Source organism: Lycium ferocissimum, chromosome 6 (assembly GCF_029784015.1).
Source record: "Lycium ferocissimum isolate CSIRO_LF1 chromosome 6, AGI_CSIRO_Lferr_CH_V1, whole genome shotgun sequence".
NCBI lineage: Eukaryota > Viridiplantae > Streptophyta > Magnoliopsida > Solanales > Solanaceae > Lycium > Lycium ferocissimum.
The window spans coordinates 21,055,048-21,077,034 of NC_081347.1; the positions used below are offsets into that span (position 1 = coordinate 21,055,048).

General features: G+C 36.7%; 1 protein-coding gene across 2 annotated transcripts; it reads left to right on the top strand.

Annotated features, from left to right (window-relative positions):
- Positions 1-257: 257 nt before the first annotated feature.
- LOC132059488 (ABC transporter D family member 1) lies at positions 258-21,932 on the top strand. Of its 2 annotated transcripts, none has more exons than XM_059452108.1 (27): positions 258-570; positions 1,681-1,843; positions 3,115-3,231; positions 4,337-4,616; positions 7,120-7,344; positions 7,987-8,184; positions 8,346-8,800; positions 9,761-9,893; positions 9,971-10,049; positions 12,718-12,956; positions 13,086-13,390; positions 13,474-13,585; positions 13,671-13,829; positions 14,389-14,488; positions 14,584-14,692; positions 15,546-15,636; positions 16,490-16,614; positions 16,693-16,842; positions 16,920-16,992; positions 18,313-18,493; positions 18,606-18,764; positions 19,907-20,050; positions 20,126-20,356; positions 20,881-21,041; positions 21,149-21,201; positions 21,292-21,370; positions 21,467-21,932. In XM_059452108.1, the coding sequence occupies exons 3-27, from the start codon at positions 3,170-3,172 to the stop codon at positions 21,593-21,595; spliced, it is 4,032 nt and encodes a 1,343-aa protein (XP_059308091.1). In that variant the 5' UTR covers positions 258-570; positions 1,681-1,843; positions 3,115-3,169; the 3' UTR covers positions 21,596-21,932. The 2 variants fall into 2 exon arrangements, with proteins under 2 accessions (XP_059308091.1, XP_059308092.1); XM_059452109.1 differs by having other exon boundaries at positions 3,156-3,231.
- Positions 21,933-21,987: the final 55 nt, after the last annotated feature.

Consider the following 21,987-nt stretch of genomic DNA (forward strand, 5'->3'; position numbering starts at 1 on the left):
ATACCAAGTTACTATGCGACTTTTCCAATCATTATTTGGAAAAAACTAGTCAATTTAAGTCTTGATTTCTTAAGGTGACACTTATTATGAAATGAATTTTTTTTGGCTAAGGTGACACTTATTATGGAACGGAGGGAGTAAATTTTCTTAATATAAATACTATTTTTTTCCATTTCTATATAAGCTAACTAAGCTAATTTAGGAAAAAAACAAAAATTCCATTAAAAGTGTAAAAATAGTATTTTACCCTTGAGAAAAGACACCTCACTTTTTCTCTCAATCATCATCATCTTCATCTTCAACGCTTCTCCAATCTAAATAATACTAGTACTAGTATTTGTTACTTGCACAATACTTACTACTATTTTCTCTCCTTCCATTTTCTCACTCCCAACTATTCAGGGAAGTTTGTTACTCGGTTGTTGCACAATATTATTTTTTTCATATTTTTTTTTCCTGGTTGTGTCTTATTAGGAAAAAAAAATAGATTTTTTTATTTGTATAAAAAAGATTCTAGGGCTTGACCAATTGATTTAAAAGTCCTTGGGTTTTGCTGCTTCAAGATTTCAGGTTATAAATCTCACTTATTATTAATTTGCTTACTCTTTATTTTCTTGATTTATGTGGGTTTATCATTAGTTTGTGTAAGTGTTTGTGAAATCTGTGATTAATTATCTATGGGAATTATTAAAACAAGTTGGTTTAGTTGATTATTTTTGATTTTAAAATAATTAAATGTAGGTTACTTGTATGTATAATTGTATATTGAGGCCAGGATATTTCTTGTCCGTTTTGTTATAATTTCACCTCGAAAATTTAAATTGTTTAAAACAGTGTGATTAATATGATCCTCGTTGAAATTCAAAAGGAGGAATGTAATATGATCTTTATTTTGTCGAACTTGTGTAAAAGATTCGATTAATGTGATGCCTTGTTAATAAGATATTTGTTTGTTTCCTCGACATTACTAAGTAATTTGTTGTTAGTTGAAAGTTTGTACCTTGAGATTTATTAATTAGTGCTTTCTCATAGCAACAAAGTTGTTACTAAGTGTGAGTTGATGGCGAAGGCTTAAAACATGTAAATTACCCCACAAGTTATGTACTTGTTGGCATTGAGAAAAAATTCCTTAGAAATTGGGAGCTCGAAGTTGAGACAACATCAATAAAGGAGAGACAAGAAGATTTTGAAACCACGTACTGTTGATTCACAGCATGTTGTTTGTAGGCTGAGACTTGAGTTGTCTCAAAAACGAAGAAACAGCTTCGTTGTTCTATTCAATTAATTGAATGAAGTGGTATTTTCTTTAGATCTAACAAGCCTCAACATCTTGTGCTTAAAATCTCAAAGTTGCTTTGCTTTTGCTGCATAGCTGCATTTTTGGTTTCGTTGTCAACTCAAATATAAGGTATGATATTGTTGAATCATTCTTGGATTGGAGGACGTTTCTAAGACCCACCCTATATAATGATGCCAAGTATGAGGGGTGAATTACACTGGGTATGTTGTTTTTGTTGTATTGGGATTAAGTTGGTATGATCTTGGTATTAATTGATCCACTACTTTAGCACTACATGTTTACCATCAGTGTTCCATGTCTGGACTTCCATGTTCTCTATGTGTTTTTCTATTTGAATCAAATCATTCGACTAAATCAAGTTTTTTAATCTACAAATACAGCTGTTTCTCTGAGACTGTGAATCTCTGCTGAAGACGATTTGCGCCATATTACGCTTGTGCAATGAGCTGAAGTTCATCCATCAAATCCACTTTCAAGAAGTATGTTTTTGTACCGATTTCTTTATCTGACGGGGCTTGGTTAGCTTTTTCGCCACTTCCAAAGGTAGCTTTCTATCACCATCTTTGAGTGATTTTCTTTTTTCCGTACGATTGGCTAACTGATAGGAAGCCGTTTTTTGTATTTATGAATGAAGTCCCATATAGATTTCATGAGTTGCATGATCAGGACTTTGATTCCCTTGGAAATATACATGCATCTTGTCATGTTTTCATTTGTCTGATCCAGAGAGAAAAGAAAGAATCAAGACAGAGCTGAACAATCTAGGTGCTATTGAGCTAGCAATGAAATGGAAAGAATAGAGTAAAAGTAGGATGAGGTTGGTTCTGCCGAGAAGGATTCAATTAAGTAGGCATTGGTTACTTTTGTATATCTGTATACTTGCGGCTACTTGATATAATTCTGATCATCTTAGATTCTGACTTTGACCTTCCATTGGCTCATGATGCTTTCAAAACAATCTCCATACTTCCTAACCATTGTTGTAGAAACTGAACACTGATCCTCTTTTATAGATCAGTAGCCACATTAAGAAAAGCCAAACACTGTGAGTAAAACCCATAATTTTGAACCTTCATTTGTGTAGTTAAAAAGTAAGGTTGGATTATTACAGCTTAATGGATCACCACATACTCTTGAAGCTATGGATGGTTTAGTGCGCTAAAATATATGATATGCTTTTCTATTTTCCTTTCTGTATAGGATTTGGGCAGAAATTATTGCTTTTTTTGCCAGTGTACTTGTTAGTAGTTGTGTAGGTTATAAATAAAGAAAAGTCTTTATTGTGTTTATCTTAAAATATTGCTGTCGCGGGGAAGTTTTCTGATTTAAGTAATTGAAAGCCATGTCCCTGATCTGTAAGGCTTGATGTGTTAGTCACCTTGGCACAGTAAGATTTTCATGAATGTCAAAAAGCAAGTAAATGTAATGTTGCTCAGTAATAGCTAGCCAGTAAGAGGATGCTGGATATCAAAACATATAAATTTCTGTATTTGGTGATCTTTGGATTATCCTTTGCATCTCTTTTACTTTCCTATCTTCTTCTTCCCCTCCTCCCTCTTAGAATTTTTCCTGGGGGTTGGGCGAGCTGTTGGAAGAATTAGTGAATAGGTGTTTCTTTTGGTAGGAAAGATAAAGTATTAGTGAATAGGTGTGTAAACTTCTTTTGCTCCTTTATATGCTGCCATTTTCATGCTGTGGTGGTTTCATTTTCAGTATGCTGAAACAGTGACATTATTAATGTTTCCTTATGTTGTTCTTGAAGTTTATATTTCTTCATGTCCCACATTACTAATATACAAGCACTATTCCTACAGATATCAAGATCTTTAGCTGCTAAAATCTGTTGGCTTGGAAGGTTTATTTGCAGACATGCCTTCTCTTCAGCTTCTTCAGTTGACTGAACATGGGCGAGGCCTTCTGGCTTCTAAAAGGTATTGAATTTTTTCTCCATTTTGTGCTTGCTAATTCATATCTTTTTTCTGGTGTCAATGCATGTCTAGTTTTTAAAATACCAAAAATAATAGGCAAAAGAAATGAACGAACATTACCAAAAATTTCTGAGACTAGTGCATTGTTCTATCTCTTTTCTTTTGATAAGTAATAAAACTTTACTTTCCCAAAACGGGGTTACATGATATAGATTTACAAGCAAAAGTTCAAGTTCATCATGTGATCCAACAAATAAAGAGCTATAGTATAAGAGTTTTAACAGAAGGGATATATAATCAGGTTCAGGACGATGTAGAATGCAAAATGTTGTCGTTTACTAGAGATTACCTTCTCTTTACAGAAAACTATATCTGATTGATTATGGTAGAATATTAGTATTACAGAAATGTTTGAAGGAAGATCTCCTAGGCATGCTTTCGTTGGGAGAGAGTTTTTGGTAGAGTTCAAGAACAGAAATTCCTGATCTTCCTGGCTGCTCTGTATCGAACTTCAATAGAATGAACCAATGTTTTAGAAGGCAAAAGTGCATGTCAGGCGAAGGCCTATTGATGTTTATAGTAACACGTGGTTTAAAGAAGTAAAAATGAGGATCAAGGAAACATTCAGGAAGTGAGAAAAAACATTTATCTAAAAGGAATCATTTATGCACATTTAATGTTTTATCAATGAAATGAGAGATACTATAAATTTGAAGTCAGGAGTGCCTAGAAAGTGAAAAGAGCAAACTACACGACTTAGAAGGATTTACAAGAGATATATCTATCACCAAAACTAATGAACAAAAGAGTTAATCTTGAAACTGGTGAGGATTTAAGTGAATTTATGTTACTACACAGAAAGGGTGAGAATGTAGGTTAGCTATGCGTAGTTAATTTGAAGTTTTTAACTTTAACCTATTTCTGGTTTTCCACTTTTTTGTGCTTGAAGCCATACCTCTGAACTTCAAGTGACGTGAAATCCAACATCATGTTTATATATTCTTGCATGCATCACTATCTTCCAACAGTGTTTTGAAAACTGTGCATCAATCAATTCCTTAGCTCATACCTGCAATAGTAATCTCAAAATGTTATTCTTAATTTACAGGAAAGCGCTGCTGCTTACAACAGGTATAATTGTTGCTGGTGGAACAGCTGCTGCATACATGCGGTCAGGGAGAACCTATAGGGGGCATGATTCTACGCAGTGCAATGGAATGAATGATGATATAATAGAGCCAAATAAGCAGATCGCAAAGGGTAATAATGTGAAGAAAAGCAGGCAAAAGAAAGGAGGTTTGAAGTCCGTCAAAGTTTTAGCAGCCATTCTGCTATCTCGAATGGGCAAAATGGGTACAAGAGATCTGTTGGCTCTGGTAGCCACAGTGGTGAGATTCTTTAGTCAAAGCATATCCTTCATGTCTAACATTAAACATATATGTTACTATTCAACCGCTTCTAGGATCTGATAATTTTGGAGTATCTAGAAATGTGTTGGAGATATTCTGTAGTTTCCAATGGAGAGAAAGACATAACATTGGGACTTATCAAAAAGGAAAGATAAGTAAAAGCTCCAGTATTTTAAAGATTTCACAAGTTGCTAGCATATGCAGATACTACTGCTGGATTTTGGTATTTTTGCTTTAGAGGTTTGGCTTTAGAATCAGAGGGGTCTTGGATTGTGAAATCATGAACATCTGGCCTCTTTTTCTTGCCTATAATTTGCATTTTGGTCTAAAGGGGAAAGTTGGGACAAAAGTTATCTGAGTTGTCTTTGTATAATGCTAATTTCGTGCAAATGTGCTTGGTGTATTTCTACTCTAGCTACTTCTTATATAGGATTTTTTTCTTTGATCAAGTAAAAGTATTTTCATCATAAACATTGCCACAACGGCCGTATACAAAGGGTATACCACTAGATCAAGAATCTAGAAACTATGATCCTCTACAAACTCCACCCAATCCTCTATACAACTAGGAACTTTCCGTTTACCCCAAAAGTAAATAAGAGAGCGGAGGCTACTCCTCAACCAAGAGAAACTCAATAAAATCTGAAAATTGAAGTTAAGTGAGTTAAGTTGTAAGGCTGGGTTAGAATTTACAAATTACCAACTGAATAAGATTAGGAATGTAGATATTCGTGACAAGGTAAGAGTGGCCCCTGTAGATGATAAAGATGCGGAAAATGAGGCTGAGATGGTTCGGGCATTTGAGGAGGAGAGATGCAGATGCCCCGGTAAGGAGGTGTGAGAGGTTAGCCGTTGCGGGCTTGAGGAGGGGTAGAGGTAGGCCGAAGAAGTATTGGGGTGAGGTGATTAGGTAGGACATGGCTCTACTTCAGCTCACTGAGGACATGGCCCTTGATAGGAGGCTGTGGAGGTCGAGAATTAGAGTAGAAGGGTAGCGGGTAATCGGGCGCATTTCTTTTTCGTTCCCGAGTTTTAGCATTATTCTTTTATTTTCTTATTTTTTAGATTTCTATTACTATCTGTTGTTTCCTTAGCATCGGTTATCTTATTATCTTGCTATTGTTTTTGCTTGTTGTTACTACCTTTTTTTCGTCTTTCTATGAGCCAAGGGTCTCCCCTAAACAGCCTCTCTACTTTCCCAAGGTAGAGGTAAGGTTTGCGTACACACTACCCTCCCCAGACCCCACTTGTGGGATTACACTGGGTATGTTGTTGTTGTTGAAGTTCAGCCCATTGAAGTGACTTCTAAAGAGTGCTTGATGTTTAATGCTTTCCATTTATTTCTTTATTTTCTGAGTGTTGGCATGTTTAAATTTACATAATGAAGTTCATTTTCTTATATTTGGCTGGCATGCAATCTTTGTGGATTATTCTACCTACCCTTTCTCTTGTATATTGACTCTGTTTTAATAAGTAATAAGCAAGTATTATTGATGTAAATGAACTAAGGAAATGCTGTGGCAAAAATACACCCAAAAGAGTACCTTACAATGTGTATAAAGAACTAAGAAAATCTTAATGATTGTCTTATAGACATACTGGCCTTTCAGCATCTGTAAAGTGTACATGGTTGGCTTGCATATTCTTTTGGTGTGTCTTATCAAATTATGTATACCTTGGAGCAAAATCGCAACTTTTTCTCACAAAATTGGTAATAGCTGTCAAGGAAGCCGGTGGAATTGGCTTCAGTCGAAAAACTTCTAATTAAACAGAGAATTTAACGGAGAGGGGAACATTGATGTGAATATTGTGGGCAAGAGTGGTTGGATCGTATATATAGTTGTGCTTTATTTTTATGTATCTTTTTATATGAGTGCATATGGATTGAACGGTTTATTTGTGTCTTGAGTTGAATTGCATGGGTCTATCTGTTTATCTTGTGGTCTTCCTGATAAAAAAAGAACATTTATCCTGTGATCTTGGGAAAGGATATATTTCCACAGTGATGATGAGATTGCAGAAATTTCGGCTCGGGTATCCTGAAATATTCATATTATTAGCTCATATAAAAATCGATTTGTTTTTATAAAAGGAATCGGTAATCTGCACATGGAACGACCTGCACTTGAGCTTCGAAAGCTGAACGTTAGTTATCCTTGGTTAGAAGTTGAGGATCTTCTATTGTCAAATCTCAAGTTTATCAATGCAAATGTGTGTTTCATGGTTTTTTCAATTGCAATTAACGGTGGGAAATTGAGTGGTTTCTGTCATTGCATGTGAATTATGCATGTGAAATTGAGTGTTTTGGTGGTCATAATATGAGGACAACCATAACTGCTGTTATGCAGGGTTCTACAAGAACCACTGAGAAGTCGGATGGTATAAGCGTTCCCATTAAAAAGCTGTTCAGTTCAATCTTTTTCCCTAGTAGGCCAGGTTTGCATTGGCAGTAACCCAAACTGTTGTTCTGCTTTGTTTGCAGGTGTTACGAACTGCTGTAAGCAACAGATTGGCAAAAGTGCAGGGGTTTCTTTTTCGTGCTGCCTTCCTCCGGCGTGTGCCAATGTTCTTCCGCCTCATACTTGAAAATATTGTGTTGTGTTTCCTCCAGTCAGCCCTGCATTCGACCTCTAAATATATAACGGGGACCTTGAGTTTACGCTTCCGGAATATCTTAACAAGGCTTATTCATGCACAATATTTTCAGGTAGAGATTAACTTGTGACATCTGACAGCATTTGTTTGTGTACCATGTTGGTCTTTGGGTCACCAAGATGCTATCTATCACTTAAATTGAGAGTACGCCAGAGCAGCTTAGACAGAAACCCTGTTTTATACATACTTTTTCTTGTTTTGTTACGTCTGCATGTTATTAGATCCCTAGTACTATCTGATTGTTTCTTTCACTCTGTTATCTTATTATCTTGCTGCTGTTACTGGTTATTAGTACTATGTATTATTACTGATGCTTTTTCATCTCTCCTTGAGCCGGGGGTCTATCGGAAACAACCTCTCTACCCGTCACAAGGTAGGGGTAAGGTCTGCGTACACTCTACCCTCCCCAGACCCCACCTGGTGGGATTATACTGGGTATGTTGTTGTTGTTGTTGTAATTAAGTATACTTTTTCCTAGATAGCCTTTCTAGAGCAGGAAAGACAGCATCGCATGGTTTGTAGTCAAATCACATTGATGGCTTCCTGTTGGCACATATTTATAAGTGCACAATGGTCTTAAAAATTTTCAGGAATTTGGTCTGCCAAACACTTGTTATGATGTGTCCAGATAGGAACTAAATAGTGGAAGTTTGTCTACTATCGTAGTTTAACAAATCTTTGTGCTGGGTATTAGGATATGGTGTACTATAAACTGTCCCATGTTGACGGCCAAATAACACATCCAGAACAGAGAATTGCAAGTGACGTACCCAGGTTCTCTTCAGAGCTGAGTGATCTTGTACAAGAGGATCTTGTAGCTGTCGCTGATGGGCTTCTATATACTTGGCGCCTGTGTTCGTATGCAAGTCCGAAGTATCTTTTCTGGATTTTGGTAATTATTTTGTTAAATTATTCCAACTTCTCTATGTTTAACTTATTAATGGTTGAGTTCTTCAAATGCCCATTTATGTTTAATTCCTAATTTTTTTCTCCAAAGTTTCAATTCGGAACTCTTTTGTCTAGTGAATTCTCTTATTTAATGTTATTTTCCAGGCGTATGTTCTAGGGGCAGGGGTTACGATTAGAAACTTCTCACCTCCATTTGGGAGACTAATGTCAAAAGAACAGCAACTGGAAGGGGAATACAGACAGCTTCACTCACGATTAAGGACCCATGCAGAAAGCATAGCATTTTATGGTGGTGAAACCCGAGAAGATTTCCACATTCAGCAGAAGTTTAAGACTCTAGTTCGGCATATGAAGGCCGTTCTTCATGAGCACTGGTGGTTTGGGATGATTCAGGATTTCTTGCACAAGTATCTTGGTGCTACAGTTGCTGTTGTCCTGATTATTGAGCCCTTCTTCTCTGGCAATTTGAGACCTGACGCATCCACATTGGGACGAGCGGAGATGTTGAGTAACTTGAGATATCACACAAGTGTCATAGTATCCTTATTCCAGGCGCTGGGAACCCTTGCGATAAGTTCAAGACGACTCAATCGTCTAAGGTATTGCTTTATTGCCTTTACAATGAAGGGATCACTATATCTTGTACATGCTTCTCATTAGCTTTACTAAGTGATTTAGCCTGGCTCTAGATAAACGCTTTCTGCATCAGTCTCTTGCTACTGTATTGCTTAAGCCACAATGTAAGTTCAGTATCTACCGCAAGATTGTCTAGAGGAGGCTGATGCTTCTGTGTCTTTCTTGAACTTAACAGCGGTTACAGAACCAGGCATGGCTGTACCCTAGTAAAATAAAGACAAAACAAGAGGGAAATTACTAAGATAAACTTTCCACCTTTTTTTATTACTCATCTGTGATAGATTGATAACAGGGAACTTATATAAGAAGTGAAACTCTTATCAGCAATAAACTGAATAACAGATCAATGAAAGAATTTGTTAGATTTGTTTCCAGTGATTCAATGGAGGTTCACTAGTATATCAATCTGTGAATCCTATCTCTTGGCTCCAAATCTTTGTAGTAATCACTAGAAGATACTAATTTTGCTTCATTGTTTTTGTTAGCAAATTGACTTTGGTGCTTAAATCGACCCAAATACTAGTTCAAGTGGTGGGGATCCAAGGCTAAATAAGAAGACTATAGCCAATAGGTTAAATAAGAAGACTTATCCGATGTGGGATTATAGCAGCTCTTCCTCTCCCGTCCATGCCTATGATTGGACCTTTGGAGCGTGAAGTAATATCCTATATTGGGTGGCCTACCATAAGGGATGGGTTTGACTTCTACCCCAAAAACTATCTAAGTGGTGGGGACAGTAGAAGATCCTATACGAGTCTAGAGTTCATAGATTTAACTGTATGTTAGATTGTAACAGTTTTGAGCTATATATGACACGTAATCATATTGGTATACTAGAGTGTACTACACATTTTCATTTGCAGTTCTACTTTATACTTGAGATAGTCCATATATGTTTTCTAAACCGGTTTTGGCACTTGCAGTGGGTATGCAGATCGTATTCATGAGCTCATGGTTGTTTCTAGAGATTTAGGTGGACGTAATGCCTCTTCCATACAATTTAACGGGAGCAATTATGTCACTGAGGCAAATTACATTGAGTTCGATGGGGTTAAGGTGATAAATCATCTGTTTGTTTTGATTTTACCACCATCTGTATTTGGGTTCTGATCCTAGATCTTTGGTGCTTTCAGGTTGTTACTCCAACTGGTAATGTGTTGGTAGAGGACTTGAGCCTAAGGGTTGAATCAGGGTCTAATCTTTTGATAACAGGTACATTAATGTTTTTTGTATTTTCTTTTGATTGACCTTTGACTTTGTTTTTTGAGCAATGGTGCTTTTGGTTCAGTTGTGTCAGATTTACAATTTACTAAAAGTTCTCATGTAGTCATTAGGTTGGTACTCCAAAATATCCCCAACTGTAGCTGGAAGTGAAGCGTTAATTATCTGTTATAACCAGGAACTAAAAGTGGATGGGTATCGATTCCTCCACGTCATCTTTCCAACTAGTCTGAATGTGGACAGGTCAGGGAAAGAAATTCCATGAGTATCAAGAAAATTGATGGACACGTGAACATGGTGAAAGCATGGAATAGATGGGGCAAGGTCATGTAGATAAGTAATGATACAAAATCAAGTAATAGAATTGTTGATTCCTTGAAATTACTATCTAATAACCTTTAACTAGATTGTCAAGAAGGAAGGGAGAAATCAAGTAACAGATGCAAATTACTCCTAGCTAACAAGTAAAAGATGCAATTACTCCTAGCTAACAAGTAAAAGGACTTGGTACCAACTAATGGCATTCAAATACAAGATTTAGTCCAAGGCAGAAACATGTATTGAACTCATGCATTGAATACTTACTAGAAGGATCAAGAGGAGGTTAAAGAGAAGAGGTAAAGATCAATGCCATAGAGGGGATGTGTCACAAGAGAATTCTGCATCAAAACATCATAAACTAAACCCCAGACTAAAAGACTTCCTATTTTTGCGTAAAGCTAATGGCCTTGGCCTAAGTACAAAAGATCCTAAATAACTAGGTTGGCCATGTGGCCTATGTGGGGTGGGCTGTGGCTCACAAGTGATTCGGTCATGAGAATGATAATTCCAGAAGTCCAAATGCTAGTCAACCTAGTCAATGTCGTCATCAAACATGGTCAAATGCCTGTCAACCCTTGGTCAAACTTAGTCAACTCTTCGTAGTGCCCTTCGGTCTTAAATGGTGTAAGCCCATGGCCATGCCGTTGGAAATTGATAGCTAATCCATCCCTTCAAATTCTAGCAAACAGTTGAGGAATGCTAGAAAAGAAAATCATTTTATCTCTCTTCCCTTCCCTTGGACCAATTTGGGTTATGGAGATGAATTATCCTATCTACTAACTGTGTCAAAATCCAGAAACATGTGGGATCAACAATAACTACACCTCAATCCCAATTTAGTTAGGGTCGGCTATATGAAGTCTTAGCATGTCGTTCCATTGTAGCTTTTCTTAATTTAATTTTTCTAAAAAGTTAGATTTTCTAACATTAGAAGTTCTTTACTTTGTCTATTGATACACAAATCTCTAACAATAAAAGATTTTTTAGAGCATTGGACCTAAAGTAAGCGTGCTAACACGATTAAGCCTTAATCTGAAGCAATTGATGGTTTTTTTTTCCCACCCTTTTGGGTCCTAATTTCACCAAGTTTGCATGGATTCCAAGGGGTTGTAGGTCTTTCGAGTCAGCTTTCTTTTATGTGATTTTAAGGTTTGTCTTGTCCCCTTTTAACACCTTTAATGATTATGGTTTCACTTTTACATCTATGGATCGGTGCATTTGGTGATCAACACAGGATATGGACATACCATCTCAAGCGACTTTCTCTCTTATTTTATTTTCTATTTGTGGCAGTTGCACCTTTTCTCGAATATTTTCATTTCTAATCTTGTCTAATTTTGTATGACTGCAGATCCATCTTAATATTTGCATTTTTGTGACACCCTTCTTGTAATATGTCGGAGCATTGTTATGTGGGTTTGCCACAAATATTTTTTGGTTTGCCACAAATATTTTTTTTCTCTGAGATGTATTTTTGTTTCCTTATTGGCAACACTACATTCTTAGCTACTTTAGATGCTACTTTTTTGATCAACTAGATGTATTTTCATTCATAAACATGGCCAAAACTGGCCGTATACAAGGGGAAAACCAATCTACAAAATATGATTCTCTATAAACTCCACCCGATCGTCTATAAAACTAGGAACTTTAGATGCTACTGAATAAAAGAAGAAAAGGATTCTTTTGGGGAGTATTATTCTTGAGTATGTCTCTAAGTTTGGGGGGGACTAATTGAAGTTTACAAGTTACCTAAATAGGAAAACTACATAATCACAAGCATATAATCCTAATCTTGGGCATAAATATGGGGACAGATACTTAATTGTCATGTTTGAACACGGTGAACAGACTTATAAGGTTCCTTTGGTTCATATACTAGTTAGATGTGGATTATAATGCAGGGATGATTAATAATGTAGAAGTTGTTATGAGGTGATTAACAATGAGGAGATTGTTATACATAAATTTTACTTACTTTCAAAGGGCATTTTCGTCTTTATCCAACTCCCTCATAGCTAATACACAGTCTAATTTCATATTCTATTCTTTGCATAAAATCATATAGTTTTCCGCATAACTTAATGCAGGTGATATTTAATACTGCCAAACAACCATTACATTAGTTATGCATCGATATTTCCCTTACGCAGTCAACAAGACACTATACTATCTTATATGAGATTTTATGCTTGGACTAATTATTTCAAACTATTCCTTAGTTATTCAAGTGTTACGTTGGAGCACAGTGAACAAAATATTGGCAACTGGTTCTTCACTATATATATATTTTTTTGGATATAACATAGAATATAATTCTCACTGGTTCATTTTGAAGGTCCAAATGGTAGCGGCAAAAGCTCACTTTTTCGAGTCTTGGGAGGCCTTTGGCCACTTGTTTCTGGCCATATTGTAAAACCTGGAATTGGTTCTGATCTGAATAAGGAGATCTTTTATGTGCCTCAACGTCCATATACAGCTATTGGAACACTACGTGACCAGATTATATATCCTTTGACTGCTGATCAAGAGGTTGAACCGCTCACACGAAGTGGCATGGCTGAACTTCTTAAAAATGTAAGTTCCTATAATTAATCCCCGAAACCTGCATCTTTCCCTATGACCAATCTATCATATATTTAAGGCTTGGAATTTATAATGTCATTATTTTGGTTTAACGCCATGAATTCTTCATTTTCATACTAGGTTGATCTTGAGTATCTTCTGGATCGCTATCCTCCTGAAAAGGAGGTAAACTGGGGTGAAGAATTATCTCTGGGAGAGCAGCAAAGATTGGGGATGGCTAGACTTTTCTACCATAAACCAAAGTTTGCCATTCTGGATGAATGTACCAGTGCTGTGACAACCGATATGGAGGAACGCTTTTGTTCAAAAGTAAGAGCGATGGGAACATCATGTATCACTATCTCCCACCGCCCTGCTTTGGTTGCATTTCATGATGTCGTCTTGTCCCTGGATGGTGAAGGAGGCTGGAGGGTTCACTACAAGAGGTACAAAGCTAAAGTAACTAACTATTCCACACACACTCTGCAAATGCAGATACTTATTAGTTGCTGTTCAACAAAACCTTCAGGGCAGAGGCTCCCAGTCTCACAGACTCAGAGTTCAATGAGGACCAGTATAATGAGACAGATCGTCAAAGTGATGCAATGACTGTGCAGCGTGCATTTGAAAATGCAAAAAAGGTTTGGATACTCATGCTGTTCACACTTGTTCTCAGAGACGTCTTCTGTTGCTCCAACTAACTCTTCTCTTTGGCATCATCCACAGGGCACAGAATTCTCCAAGTCAGAGGCCGAATTGTATTTCTCGGAGTTGATATTGGCATCTCCATCTGAAGCTGATGAGTCCTCCTTGCATGTGTTTCCACATCTTAAGAATGTTCCAAGGATACTTCCATTGAGAATTGCTGCCATGTCTAAAGTTCTGGTGAGTGTTGTATTACTATGACATCAAACTTGGTCCTTTTAGCTGGTTAGTTTCCAATTTCCTCTCACAGTGGATGCTTTCCTTTTATTTGGTTGTGAATTTGAAAAAAAGTAAATTCTATATGCTTTAAAGACAACATATCTTATTTAGTGCGATGTACATGTAACATTTACTGGCTTAGACTTAAAAGGTGTAGGGTGGAAAAATGGTAAGGCGTGTTTGAACGGACAAAGAATCTCGCTTAGTGATGGGTACACACACACACATATCTAAAAAATATATATATGTATGTATGTCTTCTGTCTCAATATAAGATGTTACCATATGTACTCTTGACTGGGTCCTACAGTCAAGATAAGATATTTTGAAAAAATTAAATCTTCTAAATTAGGAATATCCGTTGTTGGTTTTGTGAAAAAGAGGAGCTTTTGGCATTAACATGTAAAGCGGATAATCATTTTCTTTTTTGATGAGGATCTGATCACCTGTGTGGAGGGAGTTAATATTATTGAGATCCATCTTTTTCGCTTGGTTCATATAGCTCCAGTGCTTGTTTTAGGTACCCAGACTGGTAGATAAACAGGGGGCACAGTTCCTCGCGGTCGCTTTACTTGTGGTGTCTAGAACATGGGTTGCTGATCGCATTGCCTCTTTAAATGGTACTTCTTCTCTCTTCTTTTTAAATGTTGTTCTTCTTCATCTGGGATGAAGGATTTTATTGTACTATTTATAACAAAGACATCTGCTTATGTAGGAACAACTGTGAAATTTGTCCTGGAGCAAGATAAGGCGGCATTCGTACGTTTGATTGTTATTAGTGTCCTTCAGAGTGCTGCTTCCTCCTTTATTGCACCATCTCTGAGGTGAATTTATATATGGAAAGAGTATACACGCCTTTCCTTCAAACATGCTTAGCATCTGTGAATTTTAAAATTTATACCTGGAAGACAGAGAGTAAGTCCTTACTTAGGCAGCTCGGTTTCTCTTCCCGGACTGAAAAAACCCTTTGAAGCGACACACAGAGGAAAGTTATGTTGGATAAGTATATCGATTACATGTACCTCCAATTTTTGTCTACAAGATTAAAACATATACTTTTTTCATTTTGATGAATGATTGCACAAAAAGAACACGCAGACACTAATTATGAGGTTCAAACAGAGTACATCTTGGTCTAACTACACTCCTAGGTTCAAATGCTATAGTAACCTAATGTCTACTTTTTGTTCTATAGTATGTAGATAGTGATGTATCTTTGATAAGGTTATACATTTAGTGATCTTATTTAAAATACACGGTAATTTTAGAGGCAATTTTGCTGGGTTCCAACATTATCCTGGAACCTTTTTCTTGACTCTGAGTTAATAGTTGTGGACAACTATATACCACCATAGCCGTGGACAGTAAGATCTGTCTGTTAATTCAGGATCCTGGAAGGTTGGAAGTCTGATATTTCTTTAGGTATGATAGGGGCCTCTAAAAGAAAGTTTGTGGTTGGGTAGTTTTAAGTTCACGTGGTTGCTGCTTTTGCTGCTATCGGGTAGGCAAACTGTGTACCATCATTTCATTTAGTGCGTTTATGGTTTATTATCTACTAATGATTCTTGTCGTGTTAGACTGTTGTATTTCATATTGGCATTTTAATGGTGTGTTCTTTGTTGCCCTTTGTCCTTTCTTCTTTGAGATCAATAAAAATTTCTTCCTGCTGTCATACAGGCACTTGACACAGACATTGGCACTTGGATGGAGGATTCGTTTGACCAAGCACTTGTTGAAGAACTACTTAAGAAATAATGCATATTATAAGGTACCTATATTATCTGGCAAGATAAATATTTACGGAAAATCCTTTTCAGTTCTGTCAAATTAGACTGTTACTTGAATATCTATCACTGTCTAACTCATAAGGGGATTTGTAGATGTGCTGTTCAGTAAATCCCATGTTCACCCATGACATTGTGAAAATTTTGGCCATTTGAAATGTTTTGGTCCTGTTGTATTTCCAAGCACTAGCTTGACCAAACAAATGGATTATTTTTTATGCTACTCCATTCGTCCTAAAATTCTGGCCTAAATTTCACTTTTAGAGGTCAAACAGTGCTTTGGCCAAAGTAGTTTTATTACTAGGTTTGTTAAATTTTTATGAAAATGGAAAAAATGATCAACTACATGAAACAAACTACCTTGTGGAAGGTTTATATTTTGTTTAAGCTTATGAATTTATCTGAAAAATCAATTTGACTATTGAAAATTCAACATGTACAAAAGTTTTTGGTAGATTGATTATTGAAAATCCATGGTAGTGGAAGGTTTATATTTTCTTTAAGCTTATGAATTTATCTGAAAAATCAATTTGACTATTGAAAATTCAACATGGACAAAAGTTTTTGGCAGATTGATTATCCATTTGGTCCTGTTGCAGTCTTTCGTTTGTTGGAATAGTGGGACAACTTCTTTTTTCATAATCCCTTGTCCTTCATCCTTGATTAAAGGATAACTAATGCTGTAGTTCCTTAACTGTTTTTTTAAAGGATAACTAATGCTGTAGTTCCTTAACTGTTTTTATCTCTACTTATAAGGAAAAGTACTTCACTTTTCGATAGAAGTCTGATGTACCGTTCAAATATCTTGCAAATGTAACGTTGAAGGATGAATTGTAGGTATTTAACATGTCGGGTGTCAACTTGGATGCGGATCAGAGATTAACTCAAGATCTGGAGAAGCTAACCGGTGACTTGTCTAGTCTGGTAACTGGTATGGTGAAGCCAACTGTTGACATTCTGTGGTAAGTTTCTGTTGTGGCTGCTAAGCTGGTGTTTTAACAGTATGTGTCTGGCTTTATAGAGGTACTTTTGAAATGCAGGTTCACATGGAGAATGAAACTGCTAACTGGACAGAGAGGAGTTGCTATATTATATGCTTACATGTTATTAGGTCTGGGTTTCCTGAGATGTGTTACTCCTGACTTTGGTGACCTGGCAAGTCGAGAACAACAGCTTGAGGGAACTTTCAGGTTACCTGATGTTTTAGTTACTGCTTATCTTATTGTGTTTGGATAGGCTATTGTTACAACTGAATATCTGTTATCAGGTTCATGCATGAAAGGTTGCGAACACATGCTGAATCTGTTGCTTTCTTTGGAGGTGGTGCTCGTGAAAAAGAGGTATAATTAGCAGCATTATTTTTATCAGCAGTGCAACCTTTCGGAAATAAGATATTTAGCTGCATTTGTCTGATATTTGTTACATGCATATCGATTGAAGTGATCTCTTTCCCGTGTGACATGCTAGAAATTTGCTGGTATAGTAAATTTCTTCCCACCTTTATGTGTCCTATTTGGAAAAACAAAGCGGGCGGGTAGATAAGCTTTCTAGTTTTAAGTTGTTATGATCGTTTTGTATGAATTGCTACAGATTACATCAAGAGCTCGCTGTCCTTTAAGAAATAATTGTGGGCCCAAAGTTGGGACTGAGATGTTACGTGTAAGGACTACGTTTGGCATGTCTGAATTTATGGGTAATACAAGTAGAATAATTTTTCTCTTCGAAAGAGCAAGTTGCCACAGGCATTGAAGTGTACAAGTCTTGTATTGGCTTTGGGTATCTATCCAGTACATATCTTGGAGTTTGTGGTGGTTCTTTGTCGTTTTTTCTACACTTGCAAATTCTAAAACAAAAAGATGTGTTAAAACTAAGCCATCTAACCTTCCAGACATCTTTGTTTTGTCCAAGAGAAAGGGATTTTCTTTTTAAAGTTTGGTTGTTAATCTTTTCCCCATTTCGAGTAAAAAATTTAGTGGTCATTTTGTTGGGCAGTGAGGAGATATAATCACTGCATGCAATTCTCAATTAATTAATGCAATGTTTGGTTGCTACTTTGTTTTTCTCATTAGTAATATCTGCATAAGTTGTGTTATGCGGGGATCTATGTATAATTTTATGCTGGATGGAGGGTGGAATAAGAATTCGAGTTTTAGTAATTCATGGATTAAAAACATTAAAATGACAAAACTATCCCTCGTTATAGTAAACAAAATAAGTGTTTAAAAAGTAACACACATTGGAATTATTCACTGAACACTAATTTGTAGTATATCAAACTGATCATATAACAGGGAATAATCCCTGCATTACCATTCCCTCATAACTACCCGTGTTGGTGGGAAGTAGCAGGTATTCGATAGAATAGTCGAGGTGTGCACAAGCTGGCTAAGACACAAAATTTCTTAAAACTAATCCACATGTATCCAGTCATCTCTGTTTTGCCCAAGAAAATGTGATTCTTATAAAAGTTTGAGTACCTATCTTGAAGCATGAAAAGATCTCTCAATTCCAGCTAAAGATTTTCTGTTCTTTTGCTTCTAGTCTTCTGCAACCTGCTCTACATGTAATTAGATGTCCATGGGCAATGTTATGTCCTTTACTGTCTTCTTTGTTGATCCAGTTATCTCTAGCACAATACTGATACATATTATGAATGGCAGATGGTTGAGGCAAGATTTAAAGAACTTCTTCATCACTCTTCTTTGCTTCTTAAGAAGAAATGGTTGTTTGGCATAATAGATGAGTTCATCACAAAGCAGCTTCCTCACAATGTTACTTGGGGATTGAGCCTGTTGTATGCAGTGGAGCACAAGGGCGATCGGGCTTTGACTTCAACTCAAGGTGATACCCAGCCAACTATGAATTTGTGTATTTTTGTGCTGTTATTATTTTTTGTTAAAAATTACCAATTCTTTTTTTTTTTTTTTTTTTTTTTACTGTCCCCTTTTCTTAGGTGAACTCGCTCATGCACTGCGATTTTTAGCATCTGTTGTGTCTCAAAGCTTTTTGGCTTTTGGTGACATTCTTGAGCTCCACAAAAAATTCATCGAGCTTTCTGGTGGTATCAATAGACTTTTTGAGCTGGAAGAGTTTCTAGATGCTGCTCAATATGGTGGGTGTGATTTGACTTTTGCTTTTCTCTTGTTTTTGTTACTTTCAACTCTCAACTCCTCTTCTCTGTTTATAAAAGCTTCAATGGCATTTGTGCAGCAGTTAATGGTTAAACTCCAAAATTTATGCTGTAAACCTTAGAGTTGATAGGCCGGTTTGAGTCCATTGCATTAGTACTGTAGATGTCACGGTTTTGTGTGTGAAGGAGAGGCGAGCATGAACATGGTAAAGAAATTGAAGATAGATAAATGTAATGTGAAGTCGTTTCGTTTGTTAAAAGTTTATTGGACGGTTAATGCTAGTGGATATGCGGAAAATACTTAGTTGTGGCTGATGAATTTTTGGGATGGAAGTGTTCGCCTTGAAGATATGCTACGACTAGGTTATTCTAATAAATGACCAGCCAGTTTGTCCCGAGACTCATGACAAAATTGCGTACATATTTGCTAGACTGTGTAACTTGGATTTCGGGGTGGGGGGGAACCATCTGTTATAAATAAAAAGCTCTCTTTCTAGCTGCACCAGAAATATAGTTTATCTCCACTGAATCATAATCGTTACGCATCATAATTATTTGTTTTAATATTTTACTATCTTTCTTTTCTTTTTCCTTTGATAACATTCGCGTTTCCCAGTTCTTCTGTGATCCTCTCTTCCTATCAATGCCATCTAATTTCCTTTTCTTCTTGATTCTCGAGTATGAAGTGTGTAACATTGTCGAGGATAATCGATACCACTGCCACAAACTAGATGGAACAAGTGTGCATGTAATTATTTCATGAGCAGGCAAAGGAACTGGGGCTCAAATTCTGGGGCCAATTTTGATTTTGAAAATGGTTAAAACTCCACATTTTACCAGAAATTGTGGGGAATTTTCTTCTTATATATATGGGAAATTTGGTACAAAGTTGGTTGACATTTAGCTATAATATTGGAGTAGCAAAATCAAATAGCTGAAGCTAAATTTGTTTCCGGAAAATTCCTGATATCCACCAGTGCTGAAAAGTGCCTAAAACCATTCAATTCTAACATCACGACATAGTGATCTTTCCTTATAAAATTGCTTTTGGCTGGATTTTTTTAGTACTAGTCTGCAGGTGTTAGTATCATTATATGGAGCTGATGTTTCTTGTATGCATGCAGAGGTACCTGAAGGTGTTTCTTCATCGCCATCCTCGGAGGATGTAATTTCTTTCTCTGAAGTGGACATCATTACACCGGGACAAAAAAACTTGGCTAGGAAGCTAACTTGTGATATAGTGAAGGGGAAAAGCCTTCTTGTAACTGGTTAGTGGCCAGATGACCTGTACTTATACTTTAATATATAGTGATACTTATCTGTTAATTACTTCCTTTCTGAAGGCCCTAATGGAAGTGGAAAGAGTTCAATCTTCAGAGTCCTTCGCGGTTTATGGCCAGTTGTGAGTGGAAAACTTGTTAAACCATGCCAGCCACTTAACTCAGAATTGGGCAGTGGAATCTTCTATGTACCCCAACGACCATATACGTGCTTAGGAACCCTACGGGATCAAATTATATATCCTCTCTCACATGAAGTGGCTGAGAAAAGGGTACTGGCTTCTTTGCGAGAAGGTAATTTTCTGGCTATAGTATATTTCTCAGCTTTTTATGAGTTGGCTTGCTTGTAGTCTGTTACAATTTGTACTTTAGGTGATCTAAAATATTAAGACTTAGTGTTATTTTTAAACTCCAAATTTATTGAATTGGGTTGCAGCGTTTGGTATATTCTGTGGTCCTTTTAGGAGTTCAAGTCCCGAAGGCACAAGTCCAAAATAAAAAGAAATTCAAAATAGAATGACCAAAACATCAAATGATAAATCATAATTATGGACGCGAACTTCCGGTATCAGGTCATATATCTGGTCTCTGCTTTATAGATAATGCAAATAACAAAAAGTTGATCAACAGGAAAGGTGAGAGATACGAACAAATTTCTGTAAACATATTCACGTACCACTAAGAATTTCAACATTTGGCAAATATTTTATGATTGTTTTATGGCTTTTTCTAGTGTTCCAGTAGTCATTTGAGTTAGTAGGTATAGGTTTTGATGCCAACATAATTGTCTTCGCAGTAACTTATCTTTTGAATATCAGGTCTGAGACCGCAAGGGTCTGCTAACATTTTGGATTCTCATCTGCAAACAATTCTTGAGAATGTTAAATTAGTCTACCTTTTAGAAAGAGAAGGTGGCTGGGATGCTAACCAGAACTGGGAAGACATTTTATCTCTTGGAGAACAACAACGATTAGGAATGGTGAGCTGAAAATGTGCTGATTGCTTCTGCACCGAACAACTTTGTTTGGAAATCTAATAATCATATTTCGTTCCTCTGCTGCTAACTGATTTGTTCATTTTTACAAGGCACGCTTATTTTTTCACAAGCCACGGTTTGGAATCCTTGACGAATGTACAAAGTAAGTAAACACGCTCAGATCTCAGTGTCTTCCAGCCTTTCTATGGCCTCATATGCCTGATCCTGCTTCTATTTCCTCTTCCATTTGCAGTGCTACTAGTGTTGATGTTGAAGAGCACCTTTATAGGCTTGCTGAGGGTGCTGGCATTACTGTTGTTACATCCTCACAGGTTTGTTTTCATCCATCTCTCAAATTGTCATCGGTATTTCTTTTGTCCATCAATCCAGATCTTATCCAACTTTTCTGTGTCTCTGATTTTCCTCAGCGCCCTGCTTTAATACCTTTCCATTCTCTGGAATTACGGTTGATTGATGGTGAAGGCAAGTGGCAGCTCCGTTCAATTAAGATGGAGGAGCAGGAAGACGAACCAAATGAATTTACACAACAATTGTGACTACGATGATGTATTCCAATGTTGTGAAAATGTTCTCGGATGGGTATAGTGGCAATAATTAATGAATTATGCATGTAATACATTGCAGTTAGATTGAGGCTAGGAAACTATGCAGTTAGGGTATACAAATATTTAAGTTGTTTCTTGTAATATTTCATAGAGGAAAACAAGTTTGTGTATAGCGCCTTTGTCCCATGGTTGTAAAAGGTTTTAGGCTTAATCTTTCCGGTCAGCCCCCCATTATATAAAAATGGGAGGTAGAACTGAGGCTGACAGATTTACTGATATTATCTTCGACATTTTACATTATATATGATGATATTCATTAGCAGGCTCATAGTTCTTCTGTTGTGGTCAGCCCCCATGTTTGCGTCTAGAACGACGAAATCTTA

Coding starts and splice junctions, on each gene's coding strand:
- LOC132059488 (XM_059452108.1), top strand. CDS start 3,170: ATGCCTTCTCTTCAGCTTCTTCAGTTGACTGAACATGGGCGAGGCCTT. Junction 8,185..8,345: donor AGTATCTTTTCTGGATTTTG/GTAATTATTTTG, acceptor GTTATTTTCCAG/GCGTATGTTCTAGGGGCAGG. Junction 16,993..18,312: donor GTGGTGCTCGTGAAAAAGAG/GTATAATTAGCA, acceptor TATGAATGGCAG/ATGGTTGAGGCAAGATTTAA.